The sequence below is a fragment of the Mirounga angustirostris genome, unplaced genomic scaffold (genome assembly GCF_029215605.1).
Source record: "Mirounga angustirostris isolate CCGP_5_RB_7025 unplaced genomic scaffold, mMirAng1.0.hap1 SCAF_2, whole genome shotgun sequence".
Taxonomy (NCBI): Eukaryota; Metazoa; Chordata; class Mammalia; order Carnivora; family Phocidae; genus Mirounga; species Mirounga angustirostris.
The window spans coordinates 34,440,407-34,465,166 of record NW_026991710.1 but is presented as its reverse complement, the minus strand read 5'-3'; the positions used below and the strand labels follow the sequence as shown (position 1 = coordinate 34,465,166).

General features: G+C 41.4%; 1 protein-coding gene across 15 annotated transcripts in view; it reads right to left on the bottom strand.

Moving 5' to 3' along the window:
• LIMCH1 (LIM and calponin homology domains 1) overlaps nucleotides 1–24,760 on the bottom strand; it is a 321,642-nt gene that overhangs the window by 156,014 nt on the left and 140,868 nt on the right. For 13 of the 15 annotated variants that reach the window (XM_045881234.3, XM_045881236.3, XM_045881235.3 and 10 more), the window contains exon 3: nucleotides 17,018–17,087. The exons of 1 other annotated variant lie outside the window; for it this stretch is intronic. In XM_045881234.3, coding sequence (XP_045737190.1) covers nucleotides 17,018–17,087 — 70 coding nt within the window. Of the gene's footprint in view, nucleotides 1–2,782; nucleotides 2,943–17,017; nucleotides 17,088–24,760 lie in introns of those variants that run through there. One more of the 15 variants, XM_045881242.3, reaches the window with a different exon arrangement.

Sequence of the window (24,760 nt, the reverse complement as noted above, 5' to 3'; positions counted from 1 at the left end):
TTCTCTCATTCTTTCACGACTTATCTGTGTTCCTTTATGTTCCAGAGGCTGATTATACATACCACTGCTTTGGATTCCCCTCCAGTTTCATGGGTCAATCCAATACCCATGCCTACCTACCTTGCAGCATAGAATTGGGCTTTGTGCATCACTCCATATGCATACAACTCTCCCTACTTCCTTACCCCTCACTTGTTGTTGGGTGCCAAGCTTGAACACATCATTGTTTTAGGTCAACATACTTTTTTAACAGAGAAAAAGGAACATAGCAGCTGTATTCCCTGAGCCAATGAATTCTTAGTGCCCACCAGAGTCTATACCCACAGCATCTGTGACTGTGTTGGTTTCAATACTGAATAGTCCATGTTTAGTTTAGTACCTGGCATGGGGCAGGAGCTTAGTAACTATTTGTTGAGAGATTAGAAGTAATCTTTTTTTTCTTAAATTCCACTTTATTCTTTTATTCTCAAGTTATTCTCTGTACCAAGCAAAGGCGGGTTTGTAAATCACTGAAATCCAGGTTTAAGGGAATTATTGAACCCAAAAGACAGGGTCAAAAATCTCAAAAGTTCCCAAATGCATCCCAATAACCAATCTCCTCTCCCCTCCCCTTCCTTGTCCTGCTTTTTCTCCTCTTCATATCTGGAACCACATCAAAGGAAAACTTCTAGGCTCTTTACCTATATTAACTAGTTTAATCTTTACAAAAACCATATACTATATGACTATATTATTCCCATTTTACAGACGAGGAAACAGAGGCCTCAAATGATTTCCTAAACCTGCCAAAGAGCACACAGCTAAATTGCAAATCCAGGATTTGAATTTAGGCCATCTGACTCCAGAATGCCAGCCCCTAATCACGGCACCATACGGCCTCCTGAAAAACAGCTGTCAAGAAGACTAAGTGAGGGCTGTGAGGAATTATATCCCGGCCATCCATTCAATAAAACCTTTATTGAGCGCCTGTTATACGCCAGATGCTGCAAACACCCCCAACAGCCATGAACCCTGTTTCTATGTCACAGGCCACATTCCTGTTGCTTTCCCCGTTGCCATTTGCCACATCTCTCAAGCAGTAAGCACGCAGAGTCTGTTAGCCTAGGAAATTCAGGAAGAAGCATTCTTTTTCCTTGTCTTTATCTTTTAAAATCCCTTACCGGAAACAGCCATCCCTCCTCTCAGCCTTCTATGGAACTCTAGCAAGAGCCAGGGGCAAGATGCCACAGCCTGGGATGGCACAGACAGAGATCTGAATGGAACTAAAGAAATGAATAAAATGGTGTCTGGAAGTCCCTTGGCAACCTTGCCGGGCCCTGCTTCATAGTCAAAAAGGCAAGCCAGAGAGAGAGTGGCATATTCTTGCCCCTTCCTCCCACCCTCGGAGAGGTCTCCTGGGCTGGCAGGACTCCCCTGAACACACCTTCTACAAAAGGCAGGAGGCAGAGTGGCACGTAGCCCAGGCAGATTCTCTGAGTAAAAGGCAGGCTGCTGACGCGTGCAGCCTCTGTTCAGTCTGACCTTCCCGTGGTGCAGAACCCACCCATGCGGTGCAGAACAATCCCCTGCTCCCCGGGGCTGCTGAATCAGCCCCGCTGGGAACGACCCGAAGGGAAATTTCAGACTCCTGAGACATTTGCTGTATCCAGCACCATGAAGGAAATAGCAGCCGTTCGGTGAGGGAATAAAAATGAGGAGTTGGCTGAATAAAGGTGATAAAAATAGATTTTCCAACTCTACGAAGATGAATCATTTTGCCATGGGGATTCGCTAGGCTCTGTTTCAGCTTGGTTTTCAACCCAGCCTCAAAAATTTGACTAAGGAAAATTTCCTTCCCCTAGATAACCAGTGCCATGAAGCTGTTAGCATTCAGGCAGGTCTGACAGGGTTTTATTAGAGAACTGCCCAGAAATAACCTCCATTCCTTCCCCGGCCTGCAATAAATACTGACTTTGAAGGACAAGGTTCCAGCAGGGCTAGGCTGGGAGAAGCGGCCCTTGAACTCAGACTCACTGCGTCTTTAGAAGCCCCCCTCCCCAATTTTCTCGATTCTTTCCCTTCTCATTTTCAGAAATGGAAATTTTTAGAAAGCAAAGGGGTCGGTGGAAACCGGAACAGAGTGTGAGAGGGGGCTCAGGTGAAACCACACCTCAGATGTACACAGTCGTGTTTTCCCCATGACACCACGTGCTGCGGAGACCCAGAGGACTGTTGGGATAAATCTTTAAGATGTAGCAGAGTTGCTTTTAATTCACAAAATTCTTGAAAGTCCTCTTTCTTTTGACCAAACGATATGTCTATGTGTCTTCCATGGCACACCCCAAAAGAAAAAACAAGCTTTCCCTTAGAGAATAAAAAAAAAAGACTTCATTAAAAAGCAACAGGTAGGGGCGCCTGGGTGGCTCAGTCGTTGAGCATCTGCCTTCGGCTCAGGCCATGATCCCAGGGTCCTGGGATCGAGCCCCACATCGGGCTCTCTGCTCAGCAGGGAATTTGCTTCTCCCTCTCCCACTCCCCTGCTTGTGTTCCCTCTCTCGCTCTCTCTCTCTCTGACAAATAAATAAATAAAATCTTAAAAAAAAAAAAAAAAGCAACAGGTAGTAGGAATATCAGGGGACAAGGTGAACTCCAGAGGAAAGTAATTGTGATCATATTTTAGCCACACCGAAGGTGTATAAAAAGGACCTTTTTTTTTTTTTTTTTAACCAAGTGTTAGCCCCTAACACTTCTTTCCTTCCCTCACGGACAGCCATAACATGTATACATGATGGATTTTACTTACGCCCACGCGTCCTCCTGCTCTGCATTAAACTCCAGCGTGCCCACCCTGGGAGGTGGGTGGGGCATCTCTCCTTGGGGCTCCAACACAGCAGCTGCAACCTTCCCTCACATTCCCTCTCCCCAACCCGTCCCCAGCGTGGCAAACCCAGCTCTGCCCAGGAGCAGGCTGCAGCAGCCTGAAGTGCTGATGCAGTGAAAGGGAACTTACTGGAAGAGAGCGTGATTGCCACACCTATTGGGGAGGGAGGCGGAGAATTCTGCTCCCTCCGAGGAAGGGAACAGAATCCCCAAGAGGTGGAGATGCCCAAATGCAATTCTGCCGGAGAACTTTGTGACAGCCACTAGTGCACGATAGGCACCCGAGGCTATCGGTCCACACGGACCTGGCACAGGTCCTGAGGGACAAGAGTTCAATTCCTGACTCTGGAACACAGTAGCTGCATGACCCCAGGCAAGTCACTGCCTTTCTGAGTCTGTTTCTGGACTTCTAAAGCCATCGTAATAATTGTGAACATAATAGATAATAAGCACAGATACAATTTCATTGGAAACCTACTATGTACCATCCACCATATTAGGCATTTTATATATGTCCTCTCACTCAATCCCACAATACTGAGAGGAGATTTACCAACCCCATTGTATAGATGAGGAAACCGGTGAACTCACTCCATGAATCCCCACGAAAATAAAGAATCATCATATCCATTCTGTGCTTTGCATTTAAATGTAGGCATTTAATCTTTGTGCCTGAAATTGAGATGACATCTGAGAATGGAATTTCTGCCCTGTTGGGTGATTAATGTGTTTACGGTCCTCTGCTGGTATAATTCTGAGGTACTGATATTTATGGTTATGACTGTTCACGCTACTGCAAAACCCATTTCCCACCTGTTGCTTTTTATTAAACCTCCCTAAAGGACATGAAATATTTCTTTGTGCAGATTCTAAAAACGGGGATCCTGAAATATGTGAACAGAAACCTCACGTGTGGATTTACCATTTGGAATTTTCAAATGCTATAAAACACAGTGTTTACAACCAATTCATCATTTATAAGAGTTTATTAGATTGATATGCCAACTGACTCACTGGTATATACTGCCATTTATTGATACCAATACATCAAATGTTAGGCTGACATTCAATATTTATTAATAACCTCTGTGCTTCTTTGCCTATTTTATAGTTTCCATGCATTATGCTCTATTTTATCTTTATCTTCGTTCTATTTTTTAAATGAACTTTTTATTTCAATACAGTTTTTAGATTTATGGAAAACTGCAAAGAAAGTACGAGTCTCACCATAACCCACACTCTACATTTAACACTGCTATGCGACACATTTATCACAGCTAATGAACAAACACTGGGATCCGACTATTAACTGAACTCCGTGTTTTATTTGGATTTCATTAGTTTTTCACTAATGGGCTTTTTTTCTGTTCCAAGATCCCATCCAGGACACCGCATTATTTTTAGCTATCCTATCTCCTTAACTTCCTCTGGACTTCCTTTATTTCTCGGACTTTCATCGTTTTTGATGGCCTTGACAGTTAGGAGGAGTCCTGGTCAGGTATTTTGTACTTCATTTTGGGTTTGTCTGACATTTTTCTCATGGTCAGACTAGGGTGATGGGTTTTAGGGAGGAGGATCACAGAGGTGAAGTACCATTCTCATAAAATCCTATCAGTCATCTTTTTGTTTTCTGAGTAAGTGGGGAACATATTTAAGTCCAATCAAAACTTCAAACTGAACAAGGTTAAGTAGCAACAATTAATAAATCAATAATTAATTTATCAACAAGTGATAAATTATGTAACAACCAACTGACTCAGAAATGCAATATTTTATACTGGGGAGAGAACGACGGAGGGGGAGGCTAATTTTTGGACCCACTGAGATGAGGGGGAGAACCAAGATTCTAGCAGGAAACCAGCTAATTACAAGAGAGGTGTCTAGCAAGTTCTTTTGAAATTCTTGCCAAGACAAACTTCCTACAAAAACAATCTCAGATTATGGCACATTTTAGGAGAAGTACTGGTCGAGTCTAGCACGGTTTCACCCTTTCATACAATGCTTTGTGAAATTTTCTCCTGTTGTCAAACAACAGAACCCCTATAACCCCAGGTTTGGAGTACAAGATAAAACTTGGTTCCACAGAAATTTCTTCTTGAGGTAAGCTAGGACTATGAAAAAAAAAAATAGAAGAAGTAAAACTTAGGCTAAAATATGCATTTCCTGCTATTATATATTTTTTTCCTCACAGTTCCTAATTGAAGGTCTGTTCCTGAGGGGAAAAGAATGAGGAACTGATGTAATGTCACAAACTACTAAACACTGTCCAATGAAAGATAAGGGAGAACAAGTGGCTTCTTTCTTCAAAGAATGGTTTTTTTTGGTTGTTTTTTTTTCCCCCAGGGACAGGAAGGGGGAAAAAAACTTGAAAAAAAAGTTTTATAGCACTGCTATATATAACCTTCCACCCCGGCAAAGACACAAAATAATTATGGAAACAAGTCTGGAAAAATAATTTCTGGTGCATGAAGAGGATTTTAGCCAATAGGTCTAGGCATTCATAACACATGTGAATAAGAATTGAAGTGCTCGGCTGGCTTACGTGCTGTTATGGGCTGATGAGTGTATCCCCCTGCCCCATTTATATATATTGAAGTCAGAAGCCCCAGTAACTCAGAAATGTGACTAGATGTGGACATAGGGTATTTAAAAAGGTAATTACGTTAATGCAGCCATTAGAGTGGGCCCTAATCCAATATAACTGGTGCCCTTCTAAGAAGAGATTAGGGCATGGACAAGCACATGCGCGCATACACACACACAGGGGAGACCATACGAAGATGGCTGTGGGCAAGCTAAGGGGAGAGGCCTCAGAAGAAACCAACGCTGCCCTCATCTTGATCTTAAGACTTCCAGCCTCCAGAACTGTGAGAAAGTTCATTTCCGTTACTTAGGCCCCCCCAGACAGTGATAGTCTGTCATGGTAACCCTAGAAAACTAACCTGCCTACCTAGTACTAAGAGGGAAGTCTCAAGGAAGATGAGAAGTTAGAAGGTGCGAGATTGGTGGGATATCACATTTCAATAAATTGTCAATTATATGAAGATCTTTCTAAGCCATGATCTGTCATGATTTTCCCATCTAAGTGCAATTGCTAATGCCTCTTCCTGTGGTCTCCAACTAATTTCAACACCTCTCCTTCCTCCTCACTATCTCTGCCAACATAGCTCACACACTCCAAAGATAAGACTATAATTTGGGGAGAGAAAAGATTCAAAGCTTGTGGTTTTAGAAAAAGAAGTAATTTGTCTTCATATATACTTAAGCATAAGGATTTAACTTCAAAATAATCCATTCATTAACCTCGCCCAATTCTTTATAACTTTTTCCTTGAGTTCCAAACCAACATTTCCAGTTGTCTGCCAGACATCTGCACATGAATGAATACCTCTTAGATATAGCCAACTCAAAATGTCCAAAAGATAATTCATCTTTTCTCTTGGAACCCTCTTCTCATCCCCTGCTCCCATGATTCCTATTAATGGCATCATTATCCTCCAGGTTGTTTGAGTCCAAAATGTATATGTCATCTTCCTCAGAATATTTACCATATTTTATCAATTCTACAATGTACTTTTTTTTTAACCTCTGAGATAAAAATGCATCTTTCCATTGCTGGTATCTTAGTGCTCTGCCATAATTTAATTGGCAGCTTTTTTTCAATTAGTTGTATTTCACAAAATGGTGTGTCTTATAATTGATGACATATTATATTCAGGGAAAAACATAGAAACATAAATCCTGTCTCCTCACCTCCACTCCCACTGCTTCTACCAAGATTTAGGCACTTGTCATCTCTTATTTGGACTACTTGTGTCCTAATTGACTTTTGCTGCTGGTCTCTTTCCACAATCTGCTTTTCACACAGCCCCCAGAGTTGTCTGGGACATGAGATTCCTTTGTTTTCAGTGGCTCTTACTCGCAGAAAACATGTCCAAACACCTTCAGGTGGCGTTTCTGGTCTCAATTGACTATTCCATGTCCACTTTCCACAGCACTGATTTCTCTCAGGGACCCTGAGATTCCAGCTGCGGCCACATGCAAATACTAGCCACTCCCAGTCAAGACCCAGGCTCTTGCAGCTCTAAACCTTTCTCATTCCATCCCCCAAGAGCTAGAATGTCCTTCCCCCAACTCTTCACTTTTCACTATTAATGGATGCCCAGTTCAGATCCCACAACTTCCAAAGTTCTTAATCTCAAATAGATATTTTTCCTTGTTCCTCCTTGCATATTCTATTTCATTAATATTTCACATTCTACCTTTATTAGACCTTATTTGTGCATTTGTCTCCCAGAAGGTAACCTCCTGAAAGGCAGGAATTATGTCTTGAGTCACAAGCAGATTTTTCAGTTAGAAAGCAAGAGAGAACATGCCATCTCTCTTTAGTGCATTATGTGCAGAGGAAAATACGAACTCAGACCTTAAACGTGATGCAAGAGAGGTGGTCCAAGGAAAATTGTGTTATCTTTTTTTTTTTTTAATTTATTTGAGAGAGAGAGAATGAGAGACAGAGAGCATGAGAGGGAGGAGGGTCAGAGGGAGAAGCAGACTCCCCGCTGAGCAGGGAGCCCGATGCGGGACTCGATCCCAGGACTCCAGGATCATGACCTGAGCCGAAGGCAGTCGCTTAACCAACTGAGCCACCCAGGCGCCCCAAAAATTGTGTTATCTTTAAAGTCCTATAAGAGATGCATTTTCAGGAAAATAAGCAATCTATGCCCTGGTTTCTCAAATAGATTAACATTACCATTTCACTCACTGTGGCAGGCAGCTTCTAAATACCTCCCAGTGACCCTTCTTCCTGATCTACCCTGGAGGGTGGGCTGGACTAGTGACTTGCTTTTATTTTATCTTATTTTTGTGACTTGCTTTTAATTAATAGAATATGGCAGAGGTGATGAAATGTCACTTTTGAGATTAGGTTATAAAGGACTATGACTTCCATCTTGTTTGTTCTCACTCTCTCTTTCTGGTTCTTCTTGCTTGCTCACTCTGATGAAACAAGCCGCCACACTGTGAGCTGTTTTATGCGAACAGGCCCACATGGCAAGCAACGGAAGATGGCTTTGGCCAACATCCTGTAAGGAACTGAATCCTGCCAATATCCAAGTGAGTGAGTTTAGAAGCAGATCCTTCCCTAGTCAAGTCTTGACATGACATTGGCCAACTCCTTGATTGTCACCTTCTGAGAGATGCTGAAACAGGGACCCAGCTAAGCCATGCCCAGAGTCTTGACCCACAGTAAGTATGAGACAATAAATTTTGTTTTAAGTCACTAAGTCTTGGGATAATCTGTTACATAGTAATAGATAGTTAATACACTCACCAAACAAGAAAATCAGAAGGTAGATAATCATAGGATGAATGGGAAGGACCAAAAAACCCCTCTATTGAGTCTTCCCAAGTACTCCAAACAGATGTACAAGGGGACTAACTTATTGGTCTGATCCAATCACATCAGTAGGCATCAGAATTCCCTTTCATTCTGTCCAACTCACTGGAGAATGGTTCTCATCAATGGTCACACTTTCATCTGGTATTCACTCTGTGGCCAAGTCTTTTGGTTTAGGTCACCAGTTACCTGTAGTCCTGGTTCCTAAGAGTGATATATTCAATGGGAAAGAAACCTAGAATGTCACCTTAGCTCAGGGAAAGCCTTAAATGCCTTTCTGAGATATATGGATTGTATTCCATATGCAGTGGGCAGCCAGAGAAAGTTATTTGAGAAGATAAGGGACATGAGACAATCTGGTCTTTTAAAAGCTACCTGTGGAAGCTGTTACAACTAGCAGCACATAAGCCATACTGACTTGGGAGGCAACAAATAAACTAAGCACCCCCTTGGCTCACATTCTACCATTTGACTAAAAGCAGGATGCGTACCAAAGGCTTTATGTTTTGTTGTTTTTCCCTGCAGTCTTTGCTCTGTTGTGTCCAAACCTACTAAAATGCTAACCACTATCCTTACCTCTGCCCTGCCTTGGCACCACACTCAAAAGCAGCAAATTGAGCATTCCTTCTGTGTGTGGTATGAGAACCCGACCAAGGTTTCTCTCACCATGCCAGGGATGAGGATAAAGGAAAATGTGTCATTAAACTCAATTCTGGCTGAGATTCTTCACAAGGTCTATTCATTTCTTTCTGTGAAAATACCTCCTGCACACAGAACATCACTCAGCTACCAGTTTTTACTTGTCCCCCAAAGAAGAGCAAGACCATCTCCAGAGACGCCCTCATCATACCATGCAACAACCACAAAGAGCAGGGTGAGGCAGGAAAACACATTGAGTGGGAGGATTCCAAGTCTCTCCCCCTCCCCTGGCCATAGGAGAATTCTGTGTCGCCTTCTTCCCAAGTCTTTGTTACCCAGAATCAGAACCATGTGTGAAGGGGGAATTGAAAGGAGCTGAGTGTACCTGATTGCTTTGCACCAGACAAGGCTGAGGGTGAGTAGAGGCAGAGAAAAGGATTAGAAGCAAGACAGACAAGACCTAGTCCAGTGTGAGTCTGGACGATTTTAGGTAGTTGGAGGTGGGGAGAGATTTGAAGTGAGCTGGCAAGAGTAAGATTTGTGTGTGTGTATGTGTGTGTGTAAAGAGAGAAATTCTAACAGAGAGAAAGAAAGGAGGGCATTTTAGAAAGGTCTGCTGCATGTTATAAATGGAATCACTCTATAACATTCTTTTGAAAGACTTCAGTACAGATTTCTCATCTATTATTTTATCATTTGTTGAACTGGTGCTTCACGGACTCTGGGGCTTGAGGTGTGGCTGCCTGGAGACTGATTTTATAGGAGTGACAGTAGAAATACTACATTTAAAACAGGCTGCCGGGGCGCCTGGGTGGCTCAGTCGGTTAAGCGACTGCCTTCGGCTCAGGTCATGATCCTGGAGTCCCGGGATCGAGTCCCGCATTGGGCTCCCTGCTTGGCGGGGGGGTCTGCTTCTCCCTCTGACCCTCCCCCCTCTCATGAGCTCTCTCTCTCTCATTCTGTCTCAAATAAATAAATAAAATCTTAAAAAAAAAAAAAAACAGGCTGCCACCTCAACTTGGCAAAGTTAATACATCTTAAGTGAAAGGGATAAGAGGTTGTCTTCTAAAAACATATGAGATCTCCTTAAGGGTTGACACCTCCAATAGATACTCAGGAGTGCTGAGGTTCAATGACAAAGGAGAAGGCTTTAAGGACGTAGTGTAAACACAGGAGAAAAGGCACAGTCTCTGGAGTTGGGCAAACCAGGGTCCAAATCTCAATTCTGCCTCTTATTACTGGAAAGTGGGTAACTTACTACTTTGCACCTTTGTTTCCTGAGATATATAAGGATACAGCAATAACTCCATTGCAGGGCAACTGTAAAGATTAAGGATAATCCAGCACTGTACCTAGTACATGCTAGGTATTTACTATATGATGGTTATCGTTATGGTCACTTACACCTCTAGCCTCCCTCTTTGCCTGCTCTGCCTCCCTCCTGGCCTCAAATGTTAACTTTAACTGGAGGAGAAACAGGCACAGAACAGAACTTGGACCAGCTTCTTCTGAGGACACCTATAAGCCAGCCCGTTGAAGGGAAGTGAAATGCTCAAGGAACTCTAAAGGCAGTTGTAGGATATAAAACTAAAACCTCAGACGTGGCTAGAGATGAGCTAACCTCCAGGTAGGATTTGCAGAAAACCAGCCCTTGGCACGCAGACACCCAAAACACCTGGAACTCAAATTTATGGTGTTGTCATCTTCCTAAAATGATTAGGTTTGTGTAAGGGCTTTTCACAACTGCTACTCACAGCTTCATGTGTTTACCTTTTGTCCAAAACAATATTTTTCATCTTCTCATAATGTGGAAATCTCTATGGCCTTTTCATCTTTCCCCCTGCTCTGACCTCCGTCAGACGATGAAACATCAACTGTTCTGGTATCAGTTTCATAAAATAAAGCAGATACCCTTTGAAAGCTTCCTGAAGTCCACATAATTTATGGAAACTTACATTTTTTATCCATTTCAGGAAGCTCAGCTCTAAGTATATTTGAAATCTTATCTTTTCATTAAAGAAAAATACATCCTTTTTCTAAAAATTAATTTTTTGAGTGGGTTAGGTAACTAAAGTGGTAGGATAATTCTACTAGTTCCATTTCTGCTATATCCTACTGAACCTCACCTAGAATTAAATTTCTAGTATTCATGAGGCAAAGAGATGTTCCATGAAGTGCAGCCTTTCACAGAGCTTGGGAAGATATTTTGAAGGTAGTGGCCAAAGGATGGGGGTGGGGGAGGGAGAGAGATGAACTAAAAGAGCAAGTCTTTGCTTTCTCCTCTTTCTCACAAGAGGGAAAACAATCTGTCATTTACATGTATCCCATTTTCAACGTATGAGTAACACAACCAAGGAGGAGGGTGGCCTGGGCTCTGGATCCAACTCAGCATTTACTCTTTGTGTGATCTTGGGCAAATAATTCCCCTTTATAGACCCACATGTCCTCATATGTAACACAAATATTTCTAAGATGCCCCTCCAGCTGTAAAATTCTCTTTTCCTCAGATCGCTTTCATCCTCATGGATTCACATGCAAGATCAAGCAAGTATTTCATGACAACTCTAGAAAGGTTCAGCACCCGAGGGCAGAATCCCCAAATATTCTCTTTCCAATTATACTTCACACGTGCGTGTATACACACACACACACACACACACACAGTGGCTTTTACAATTAAAATCTGGGCAAGAGAAAGCTTCATCCCTAAGTTCCTATTGTTAGCAAGGACTTCATACATTTGTGTCTCTTGCACAAAGTCTGTTTCTGGGATGAAAGATAATTCCGCACAATCTCTAATGACCATTAAATTGCGTTTCGGGATGTGGCTTGATTGTGCAATCCTGACAAACTGGCAGATTAAAGGGCAGCATTTTCAGCATCTTTGGTATGCCAAGACCTACATTCGAGGTCTTTCTCTCTGGCAATAGCTAACAGTATCACTAACACCTAAAAAAGAATGCGAGCATCTGCAGGCGGTCACCATGCGGCTGCATATGTCAGCAATTGCTACAGAAGAAACCCAGACCCGGATCCAGGGTCTTTGCATTCTTGCCAGGAAATCATTTTCAACTACTTTGTTTTAACACCTTCACCCCTGAATTCTTTGTAACCACAGCTCAACTCAGGGGCTAAAATACACCTATTCATGCCTTTGTAAATCTACACATGTTTATAATTTGGGGTTGCTATGTGAAAACATACTTTTCTATTTATCTTCAAGTCAAGCAGCTGGGCCATCTTAATGGATTCTTCTCAACACCCAGGCCATTAAGACACACAGGCATGGGTTCCACACATGAAAAACCCTCTGGCCATGCTTCTTAGGTCTCCATGGCCCCTGCTACTGAGGACTTCTTGATCACTAGCTGGCCAGGGACCCGTCAACCCCCTGACAAAGTTCAAGCCAGAAAGTTCTTCTGCTATGAAGATTTGGAATCATGGAGACAGAAAAGAACATGTGTGTAGACAGAGATCAGACAAGAGATTTGAAGAAAGGACCTAGAAGAACATTAACAGAATGGGGGGATGGAGGAGAGAAGGGTGGCCATTTTGCTTCTTGAGGGGCTCTGTCTGCTCTTTCCTGACTGTCACAAATAAAAGAGGAAGAAAATGTCATGTGAAGAACACACTCACATAAAAGACTGTATCGCTGCTGAACCAAGATGGTCCCTGCCATCTCCAAATCTACTGCTTACTCAAGATTCCCCACTCCAGCCCCTCAAGAAAAGATAAGAGAATTAATGTCTTTTAATCTCCAACTCTTTATATTGCAAATTTTCAAGCCTACCAAAAAGTTGCAAGAATAGTACCATGAAAACTGTATACCCTTTCTCTAGATCCAACATTTTGCCACATTTCCCTTCCTCTCTTCCTTCTTTTCGGTCTCTCTCTCTATCTCCAGTGTTTGTGTATATAAAATTATACATTACAGACACAGACTTCTATTTGCTGAACAATTTGAGGATTAATGTACACATTGTGACACTTGATCTCGAAATATGCCAGCTTAAGCACCTCCTAACATCAAGAGTATTCCCCTATGTACAGAACTACCTTTGACAATATAGTTATCACATGCAGGAAGTTCAAGACTGAGAGAATATTATCATCTAATATTCAATCTACACTCAAATGCCTCCAATTGTCCCAATAATGTCTATCATAGTTGCTCCTTCTCAATCAAGGATCACATGTCTTTGGCATATCTCCTTAGTCACCTTTCATCTGTAACCATTTTTCTAGCCTTTGGGGAGGGGAGGTGTCTTCATGGTATGTCCCCTCATACTGGACTTGTCTGATTGTTCCCTCAGAGTTGGACTCAGGCCAAATATTTAGGCGGACATTCTATCAAAGTGATGCTGTGACTTCTTAGTGCCTCAGTAGGACATCTTTCATTGTTTGTACCCTTTATACATATTGGTAACTTTGATCATGGCCAATTAACTGTTAAAACTACAATGTCTTAACATAAATACTAAACCATTTACACACCTTCTACTTCAAATTGTTAACAACAGTTATTTAAAATCTTATTCCTCAAAGCATATTTCAACAGAGCTATCTTTTATCTCTCTAACATACTAAGTCATTTTTCCTGAACTAAGAAACGCTAACTGTATTCTATGATAAGCGGTCATATGCACCATAAACATTAAAGGCTTCCCAAAGGAAGTGGTTTTTCACTGGGTCTTGATAAATAAATGCAATTGTATCGAGAGCCCAGGGGGAAAGCATTATATTCACAAGAACTATCATGAGCAAAGGCATTGTACATGAGAGTGAATAATATTTGAGGAACTGTGGGTTGACTGTAATAATCCAAGCAAGAGATGAGGCCTACTCTAGGCCTTGTCTAGAGGCCAAAGAGATGCAGACAAGCAGACAGATTGGGGAAAGCTGCCAAATTCTCTGAGACCTGAACTAGGGCAAATGCATGTCTATGATGCCTTTATTGGCACTAGGAAATCGGTGGGTGGGAGTGGTCATTTAAGTCTAATTTGAATATGTTAAGTTGTGGTACTGGTGGGACATTGAGATGGAGCTGTCCAATAAACAGAACAAGAGGTCCAGAGTTCAGGAGAAAAAAATGTGGAGAGCAATGATGATTTGGGTTGGTGCTATGAAGAGTTGGAATCATGGAGACCGAAAAGAACATGTGTGTAGAAAGAGATCAGACAAGAGATTTGAAGAAAGGACCTAGAAGAACATTAACAGAATGGGGGGATGGAGGAGAGAAGAGTGGTCATTTTGCTTCTTGCCAAGAGCCCAACTACTAAATTAGTTTTTGGCAATGTTGTTTTGAAGGTAATTGTAGGAGAGGAAAAGCATTTGACCAGATTTGTAGTTTCAAGAATCATTAATGAATGGGAAGCAATTAATTACACTTAGATAAGTATTTTCAGGGGGATTAAGGATAACTCTGTTGTGTGTGTTTCCAACACCATCACGCAATTAACTCAGTTCTGACACTCTGTACCTGGAGATTGTGTCAGATCCCGTAGGTTAGGGGCTCAGTCCCATGAGACTTGCTCCCCTCCCCACTTCACGTACTAATCCCAAAGCCAAGCTGTCACCTGTGCTTCTGACCAATGGGCTATAAATCTGAGGTTCCCATGACCCCCTCCTTGGGCTTGATTAATTTGCTAGAGTGGCTCACAGAACTCAGAAAAACATGGACTGATATTAACCAGTTTATTATAAAAGATATTATAAAGGATACAGATGAAGAGCCACATGAAAAAGTACATAGGGCAAGGTATATGGGAAAGGGCAGAGAACCTCCATGCTTTCTGGACCCACCACTCTCCAAATCTCCATGGGTTCGCCAACCTGGAAGCTCTCCAGACCCCCTTTCTTTTGGTTTTTTATGGAGGCTCCATTGGCCACTGGGGGTTGAACTCAATTTCCAGCCCTCTTCCTTCCCTGAAGTTTGGGGGTGGGGCTGAAATTTCCAACCCTCCAATCACCTATTTGGTTCCCCTGGCAACGATCCCCCCCCAACCTTGAGGCCTTCCAAAAGTCACCTCATTAACATAAAGTCAGGTGTGGTTGAAAGGGGCTTGGTACGAATAACAGGACACTCCTTCAAACTTTACAGGACTGGAGCCATTTCAGGAACCAATGACAAAAGACCAAATATTACTACAAAGATGTTCCCATGGCTCTTATTGCTTAGGAAATCCCAAGTGTGTTAGGAGCTCTGTGCTAGAAATGGACAAAGACCAAATATATATTTCCTGTTACAAATGACCACAATAACAAACTAGTAAAAAAGATATAAGTGATAAAGAATGAAGGTAAGTGAGGAAGTGTTATTTGGAAAAGGGCAACAAAGAGGAAAAAATGATGGAAAGGACAAAATGGAAAGGAAACTCAAATGGAAAGGGAAAGAGGAGAAATAAAAGTCAAGGATAGAAACGGGAGGAAAGCAACCAGGGCCCCTTGTTTTCTTGAGTCAAATTCCTGCCTGCTCTAAAGTAGAGGCAATATGTAAAGAATAACATTTGATCCATGATAAGAAATGCTATAAAGATCAATGCACATGTCCTAAACCTGTAATTTTACTAGAATTATTTATGATTCACATTTGAATTAAAGTTTCAAAACCTTTTTCTCCTTTTCTGGACTCTGGGCTACTTGCTTCTGTTTCTATGGATTTCATTGAGACCTCCCTTGACTTCACGCTGTGTGCTTTGTTCCTATACCATTAAATCCCAGAATTCCAAGGTCAGGAGATGCCACAGGCCTGAAGCCAAATAGGTATTTGTCAGCATCATTAAGACTGTGACCTTAACATTTGGAAGAAATGGACTTCATAAAAATTCTAAAATAATATATATACACATTACTATATATAATATATAATACAGATATATAGATTATTTTATAAAATTATTCAAATCCATTCCTTCCAAATTTATCTATTTATCTATACATCTGTTAACTTAGTTGGCTACATGATTCTAACAAACAACATTAGAAGGATTTTTAATGCGTAATTACCAGCTTACTACTAACCAGAATGGGAAATAAAATGCATCCACAGAAATAGCAATTCTTACAATTAAAAAAAAAAAAATCCACTTTGTTCAACTTGCTGAAACCACATACCTTACTACCATAACCCTCACAGTTCTCAAACACAATCTCTTTTTTTGGGGTGGGGGGTACATCTAATTTCAATTAGTCATCCTGATACGGCTAAAAACTTTCTGACAACACTCAGTAAGGTCTATGTAGGAGCCTGCCTAAATTCTTGACATTTTTCTAATTGTTTTCTGCCAAACCACATGCAGAGAAGGAGGTCACACTGGATAGAGTCATTGAGTCCTCACCAGGCCACATACATCCTTAGCTTTTTGTGCACACATATATGTGTGCACATTCCTTCCAGAACTAAGCTATGTTTGTCTTCTTGATCTTCCACTTTTCCCCCTTTTTTAAATAAGAGGCAACATCAACTAAATAATTAACATGAGTCACCAGGAATTATGAAATGTATCATCAATGAATTAAAAAATTCAGCTTCTGACCACATGTGAACCCATGAGTTTTGTCTATTTAAACAGATAGGTTCAGAAGGGCAAGGGCTTTTAGGAAACAAATCTCCAGATGACATAAGGATCACCTTGGTGTCCATTATGTCTTTAAAAGAGTTGGTCTCCAGATGTGGTATTTAAACATGAGTGGATTTTAAGGCCAAAAACGGCAATTTCTGATGGAAGTGCTGCTTGTAAATCATGAAATTCTCTTTCTCTACCTTCTCTCCCCTTCATTCCAGGGGAATGCAATAAAAAACTGAAATGAGAAAACCATAATTACAATCACATTCCTCCCCTGGGGTCAACCTAATTATCAGCCTCTCCCCCCAAAACAAATTCACCTCTTTAAGAATGACGGTCCTTATCACTCATGAGAAAGATACAAACAAAGATTAAGATGCCATTTAGGCATAACTGTGATCTTTCATTTTTAAGTGACCGCTCAGTTTAATGGATTCAATGCATCCTCATTCAAGTGGAATATATATTGTGGGGGAGAACTGTAATAAATGGCACTGTCATGACCCTTAGGTTAGAGCCAAGGAATATTGGAAAATAAATCTCAATTCTGGATACTCACCAATCCCGCAATGGGGGTAGGCAATCTATTGATCTTTTTAACAAGTCCTGGCTTTATAGCATTCAGCAACCTGTCATGAAAAAGGCAGAATGTCAAGTGAGACATAAAGCAAGATGGATCACACAAATCACCTTTATCCGGGGCTACAGCTAAATTGCTGAATAGGAAAAGCAGTGAATTTAAAGCATGTAGTAAATCTCAATAATCTATGAGCCTTCACGCATACAAGTGGAGAGCTTTCCCAGCATCAAGTTTGTCCATAGCAGGTGAAGTTTTAGAACTTAGAAATGTTGGGAGAGCAGTCATGGAGACAGGGAGGGGCATCAAGAGAAAAGACACCGGTATGAACTGGATCAAGGTTGGGAGGGAAGTGTCTAGGACTGGAGCCAGCTACTACAGGCAAGGCCTGTTCCCAATTCTCTTGGCCAAGACAGGGGTCTCTCCAGGAATGCATTAAGTTCAGAGACCAACATCTGTCTTTGCAAACAATTTGCCAAGACTAATTCTACCTCCAGACCCCTTTTGCTCATTGAGAGTGGCTTGTGAAATGTGGGTGATCTTCACTTAAGAAAGGGAAGAATATGGTTAGCGAGAGGTTAACCAATCATGGCTTAAAGATTCTCAATAAGGCTCACCACAATTCCCTAGGTACAGAAGATATGTGAGCAAAACATCTTGGGGGTAAAGGTTGAAATCACGTAAAAATGGTAATATAAGCAAAGGAATGCAAAAAAAAAAAAAAAAAAACAACAACTATAACTTCTTGTTTTCAGGAAATAGTTCAGAGTGAAAAGAAACAAGGAAGGCAATCTGCAAAAGGAAAATAGGGTCGGCATCAGGGTGATGTGGCGGAATGTCGCATTTGTGAACTAGGTAATTCAGAAAGGAATAATGGAAAGGTAGGGGGTTGCAGAAGGGAAGCATTTATTCTCACATTCAGGAATTAGAGAGGAGAGGCCATCAGGTAGGTACCTTATCTCAGGATGCAGTGCAAAGAGAAACCTAGGGCAGGGGTTTATTACAACTTGGGGTTCAGCAAACTACGACCCATGGGCCAAATGTGGTCCAGTGCCTGTTTTTGTAAATAAAGTTTTACTGGACCCCAGCCATACCCATTCACTTATGTATTATCTACTGCTGCTTTTGTGACAGCAGAGTGGAGTTACTATGACAGAGAACATATGGCCCACAATGCATGCAATTTTTACTATTTGGCTCTTTACAGAGTAAGTTTGCCAACTTCTGTTATCATTCATGGAGTCCAAAATTATAGAAAATTCTGAAGACCTTATACTTGATAGATCTCTACAAATCAGTAACAAAAGATTCATTGAAATAGGTTGGTAATTAGGCTTGAATTCAGCTTCTATTTGACTTTGACACACTGTGTATTCATGAATTGAGAACCATCGCCCCACTGGTTATGACAGCCAGGATCCTGGTTTCACACCAAGGATCAATCGGCTGTTCTGGGTAACTTTCACTGCAATTCCAACATGCTCCCACCAACTGGTACCACTCAGAGCAGACACATGCCTCTTTGCCCACTGAGGGCCAAGATGGCGCTCTTCTTTATGACTTATTTTGGAATTATTGGTTTTTCAAGTCGGAAGACAACTTGTTCTCTCCTCATTTTACAACTTAGAAAATTGAAGCCTGATGATGATGAATGAGTAACTTCTCCAGAGCTGATTAGTGGTATAATCAGGCCCAGCATCCAAGTTTCCTGGATCAGCACACTCTCTTGGGCAGTGTTAATGTCCCATATCTCCTGCTTTAAAAAAAGCAGATAGATAAGATGTCTCCAAAGTAAAGTTTTAAAATCTATGAACACTTAGGATATGTTACTTCTTTCACTAGTTCTTAACAGTATCATTTTAAACTGGATTTTAAAATAGTATCTGTGCACAGTATTGATAATTCAAAAGGATTCAAAAGATGTAAGTCTCACTGTAACCCCAGTCCCACAGGCCCCAGGCTATTCCCTAAAGGTAACCTTAAAGACCTGTCGAAGAAAATACATAGATACATATAATTTTTTTAAAAAGACAGATGTAGCGTATCATAAGCACTGTCCTACACCTTGTTTTGCCACTTACCAATATTACTTGGAGGTTGAACAATGTACCTTGGAGAGTATGCCTTATCAATACATGTGAACCTACAACCTTTTTAACAGCTGTGGACTGCAGACTGATATGGGCTGAGAGCATTAGCTCTGGAGTCCAGCTCACTGAATCCAAAGCCCAGCTCCACCATTCACTGGGGTTATTACTTAGGGCAAGTCCATTAACTTCAGCCTTGACTGTAATATAGAATTATAATGGTACCAACTGCATAGATGTCACTGAGGCTTAAATGGGACAAAATACATAAGGAGCTAGCACAGAGCCTGGTGCATAATAAGTTCTCTATAAATGTTTCTCTACATTTATATGTATGCGTTTATTTTATACTAATTCAATTCATCGCATTTTAGATCAAGCACTTACTCTAATACTTTTCAATTTTCTAATGAAATAAAATATCACTGCTACCAGATCCCCAAGCATTGTTGCTAATTAGCCAAAGCAGAAAGAATAATAAACACCCCATTAAAGAATTTATACACTAAAAATCCTCCTTTAAAAGGCACCTTTCTCTTAATAAGTTTAGTAGTGATGCTCCACCAACTCCTCTTTTATCCAGGTTTAGATTTTTTAAACAGTCTTAAATACTTCCTTATAGTCATCCTTTGCAGAATTATATGGCAGAAGTCATCCCTGTCACATGATGCTGTTCAAAAACAACTACAATGCTGGACCTTAATTGAAAGAGCAACAAAAAAACTCTTTCAAAATGTTTACCCACAAATTAAAAAATAAAAAGCCAAAGTGCTCTTAAATAATTGGAATACTTTCAAGATCAAGGCAGCTGTATTTTTTTTTGTATAAACATCACTCCAGTCCCTTACACAGTTTAGAGTACACAACAATAAAAGATTGCACTGAACTGACATTACGGGAATGCCCAACACCTGCCTATCTTGCATGTTGCATTAAACTGAGGACATTTCTTGCACATATTAGGAGACAGATGAGAAGTTCAAAAATACAGCTATGGGTAAGAGTCAAGGATATTCACTTGCAATTTTACTAAAAACCCCTATCGCCTTCCTATGTAAATTAAAATATATTTTCAATAACTACTTATTGATGACATGCTTTAAACCGATGATGGTATTTTATATTCATGAACTTTCTGAGATGCACTGTCTCCAACTATCCTGTCCTGTAGAGACAGGTCATGTATTCATTCCACCATTTTTGCAGAAGAAAAGCCAGCCGCAGACAGATGGGAAGACCTCCTTCAGAGACACGCACCGCTGTTCACAGCAGAGCCAAGACAGCCTTCGTGTCTTAGGCCAGTCACTTTATACAGGAAGTCAGTGCTTTAGAAAGTCCTGCTCAGTATGTGCCATCAAAGTACACGGCAACACACACACAGAGACACACATACACACAGAGAACAGACCTTTAACACTTAATGAATAGGAAGGTATAGTGAATTTGGAATAAGTCGTCTAGGTTTGTTTGTTTGTTTTAATATTTTATTTATTTATTTGAGAGAGAATGAGAGAGAGCACATGAGAGGGGTTAGGGTCAGAGGGAGAAGCAGACTCCCCGCCGAGCAGGGACCCCGATGCGGGACTCGATCCAGGGACTCCAGGATCACGACCTGAGCCGAAAGCAGTCGCTTAACCAACTGAGCCACCGAGGTGCCCAGTCATCTAGGTTTTAAGAGCTAAACTCAACACTCATTAACCATGGGCCACTGGGAAGTCACTTGAGCAGAGTCTCAGTTTTCCCTTAATGGGGATTCCCAAAATGGGAATTTTGAAAACCTCACCTTCCATCCAGGATTGTGGTGAGGAGCCAGTGGGACAATGTGTGTTGCTAGCATTTGGTAAATGAAAATTTGTATATTCATACCCACATGGTCTACTAAGCATACCCTTTTTTGCCAAGTAAGTTCAGGTCATTTTAGTTTCAACTTTTCCATTAGCCAGCTGCCAAAGATGAAGGTAAGTTTTCCTTATTTTCTTTTTCTGGCCACCTTTGGACAAAAATCTCACATTAATGAATCAAGTCAACAAATGTGTATAGCTTGCCTAATATATGTGTGATAAGAAATGACTAGAAACAGGAAGGCAAGTCAGGATCTGGGATAACCCTCAATTATGAAAAAGTTAATGAGATTAAAGGCAAGCAAAAATACATGTGTTTCTTATAGGACAGAAATTAAATGGTGTCTACTATACTCACATTCTAAATCTGAAACACACTGTGACCTATTTCAAGGAAGGCTATTCCACATGTTCCTTCACATACTCAACAAATATTTATGGAGCATGCATGATGTTCTGGCCTGAAGCTGGGTACAGGGATACAAAGGAAGACAAGGCAGACCCCAGGTTGCTCCCTCATGGGGCATGTTCACTAATAGATTTAAAACTCACAGGAAGACAAGAACTGTGCACATATGTGGTTCATTGTCACACCACCTAATGCACAGGCCATCTTGAGTTTCTGAGAAGATGAATTAAAGACACGCTCGGCACAGATTCTATGGAATACAGTTCTTAAAAGATTAAAGATTTGATTCCTTAAAGAAACAATTATTGAGACACCTAGGAATGATGCTGATGTTCTGATTGGACCACAGGCTGCATTTATTAACTCTCTGTAACACCTAATACCCAGCTTGTGGCAACCTCTCAACCGTTGTTTAATGGTCATAAAATACAAACTGAAGAATTTTGTTTCTATCTGTGACTAAAAAGAAAAATCTCAAATCTCTATTCAGGGATGGAGAGTTTCTGGTTCATTCTGATTCTTCCAGCAGCCAGTATGATAGTTCTGCGAGGGTCATAACACTGAGAATATAGCTACAAAGCTTACATTACAAGATCATCCAGACATTAGGAACTAAACCAATGAGAAGTTTGTTACTGAACTGTGACATAAACATCAAAAGCAAAATTTTAAAAGGATTGCAAAATTCAGCTTACTCTACAAGTCATTCAATTCATGAATTCAAGTCCAATAACGATCCTAGAGTTTGGGGGAGAGCAGAGGAGATATCTAGACCTTGAGCACAGGGTTGGGAAGTTCATGTTTAATCTCATGGGAAATCACTTTATTCTTTGCAACAAGAGATTACATCACCTTCTCATTAGCTTCGTTTGTACAGCTGCAACAGGCAGCTATGATCACAAAATTACCTACTTTGTGTCCCTTCTAATTTGGTTCCATAGTGTTTTTCTACGTGGTTTCCTTGATCACTTTCTGGGTTTGACTATGTACCCTGAATTAAGGTATATGCACTTTGATTTAATCTAACATGGCAACTGTTTTTGAACCTAAGCATGAGATCAATTTAACCTTGACCATAAATCTGTTACAGATGTCATTTTTAAAGATTTCTTTTTAGAGTTGCCTCAGCAAAAGGACGAACATTAATAAGCTTTCTGAGGTCAAGAAAAATGGACTAAAATGTAGGTAAAAGTGAAACCTGAACCAAACAAGAATTTCATATGAACGAAAGAGTGATGGAATGCAAATTGCCATCATTAATACCTACCAAATCTTTGAGGGGTGCTATGCATTATCCAGAACGTGCATTATCCAGAACCAAATTTTTGAGGGGTGCTATGCATTATCCAGAACATGCATTATCCAGACTGTTCAAGCCACCTGCCTTGAACATAACTCAAAGAAGATATCATAAGAGCTTTAGAAGGTCTTGGAATTCCAAGAAGTTGGGACTGACTGTGAATTGTAGGGCTCAGCAGTGCTGGTATTATTCTAACACGGCTCCTGTGACGGAGACAACCCACCAAACTCACCTCCTTTCCCTCCTAAGCACACATTGCCCACCCTGACTACATTTTCCACCCTCCTCGGCAGTTTTCTGCAGCCATATAACAGAGTTCTGGCCAGTGGGGTGGAGGCAGAGTAGTATGTATCACACCCAGGCCTGCCCCTAAAACCTCTCCCAAGTAACTCTCCATTTGTCCCTCTTCTTCCGCATTTACAGGTTAGATGTTGACACGAAGGAACACCTGAGTGAGAAGTCAGGTGTTGAGGATAGCGTCTCTATCAGCTGGGATCCTTGAACCACTGCCTGAAGCAAAGTCACCTCCACTCTTCCCTGCTGCCAAAATTGAGCTACACAAGAGTGAAAAGTACATTTCCATTGTACTGAATCGCTGAGATTAAGGCACGCAGCATTACCTTAACTATCACAGCTCTCCAGAAGGTCTTCCTCCAGTGAAATGGGGCCCCACTTTGCCCAAACCGTCCCCAAGAAAATCCTATCCAAAAATGCAAAATCGAACACTTGGACACATTTTTTCCCTTGGGGCTCGCTGGGAAGGCAGCTGGAAGGGGATGAGCTAAACTTTGAGACACTGTAAACAAACTTTTACTTTCCCGCATCTGCTAGGGAAAAACTCTTCTTCCATACCACTCCTGTTCTCGATGCTAAAACACTAACACTAATGAAATAATCTGTAAGCACAGAAGAGAACCTCCTAAATCATCTGAGTATCTTGGATTCCTTTTGATTCACTGTCAGCCTCTCTCACAGTCCAACCTTTGCATGGCCGCTCCTGCCGTCTGGAAATTATGGGGTTTGGGGACTAGAAGAGGCTGAAAAACCAATAAGTCAATCTAGATAAGAAAACTGCCAGCAGGCACACGTCTGAGGTCAGAGTTTGCAAGTGGTAGTTAGGATTTTAAACTCGAGTTTCTAAATCTGGGAGGAGGGCTTTCCTGTGATGCTCTACTTTCTGCACTTCAGTAAATAATCTCCAGCTACCAGTCTCGGCCACCTAAATCAATCTGCCCACCACCCCCAAACTAACCCCCCTTCTAAATCGTGGCCTTGGCCATGCTGCTTCCCTCCCTCAGTGATTTCTAGGCTCCCGAGTGCCCACAGGATGCCCCCCCAAATGCCTTCACCTGGTAATGAAGCTCCTTAGCCCTCAAACTGCCTTCCCACTGTGCCTCCCACTCAAGATCCTCCCTGATTGTATCAGGCACAGGTTTAAGGTGACATGTGTGATCAATGAACTGTGAAAGCTGGCAATACATGAACAGAATTCAGTATAACCAAATAAAATGGAGACTAAAGAACCCTGACACAGGCAATGATACATGTAATCGTGAGTGTACTATGTGGTAATTATAGATAAATGATAGTAATTAGTATTTCTTTTGCATAACTAAAAGCCGGTATTGCTGGGTTTACTGTCAGGAGGGTGGAAGGAAAACTGGGAACATGAAATTGCTGTGATTTTTCTCTGAAAGCTTTCGTAGCCAGACTTGAGTAGGACGAACAGCCAGTCCTTGCTCAGAACCAAGAGTTATGGGATTGGCACTCAAAGTTCTAAGAGTAACAGTAGCCACCAGAGACAAAAAGACATGGGTTCAAATCCCAACTCTGCAACTCACTAGGCAAGCTATTTAAGTATTCAGTATCTATGAGCCTCAATTTGCTCCTCTGTAAAATGGGGACAATAGTACCTATTAGCCATGGCATGAGAGTGTGAAGTAATGCGGGTAATACACTTGGCGCAGACCCCGTGTATAGTACGCACTTGATAAATGGCGGTGGCTATTACTATCTCCAAGCAGGTTTTGACCCCAGCCCTCCCCATAGATGGAAATCTGATACGTCAGTCATTGCTCACCTCTCCTC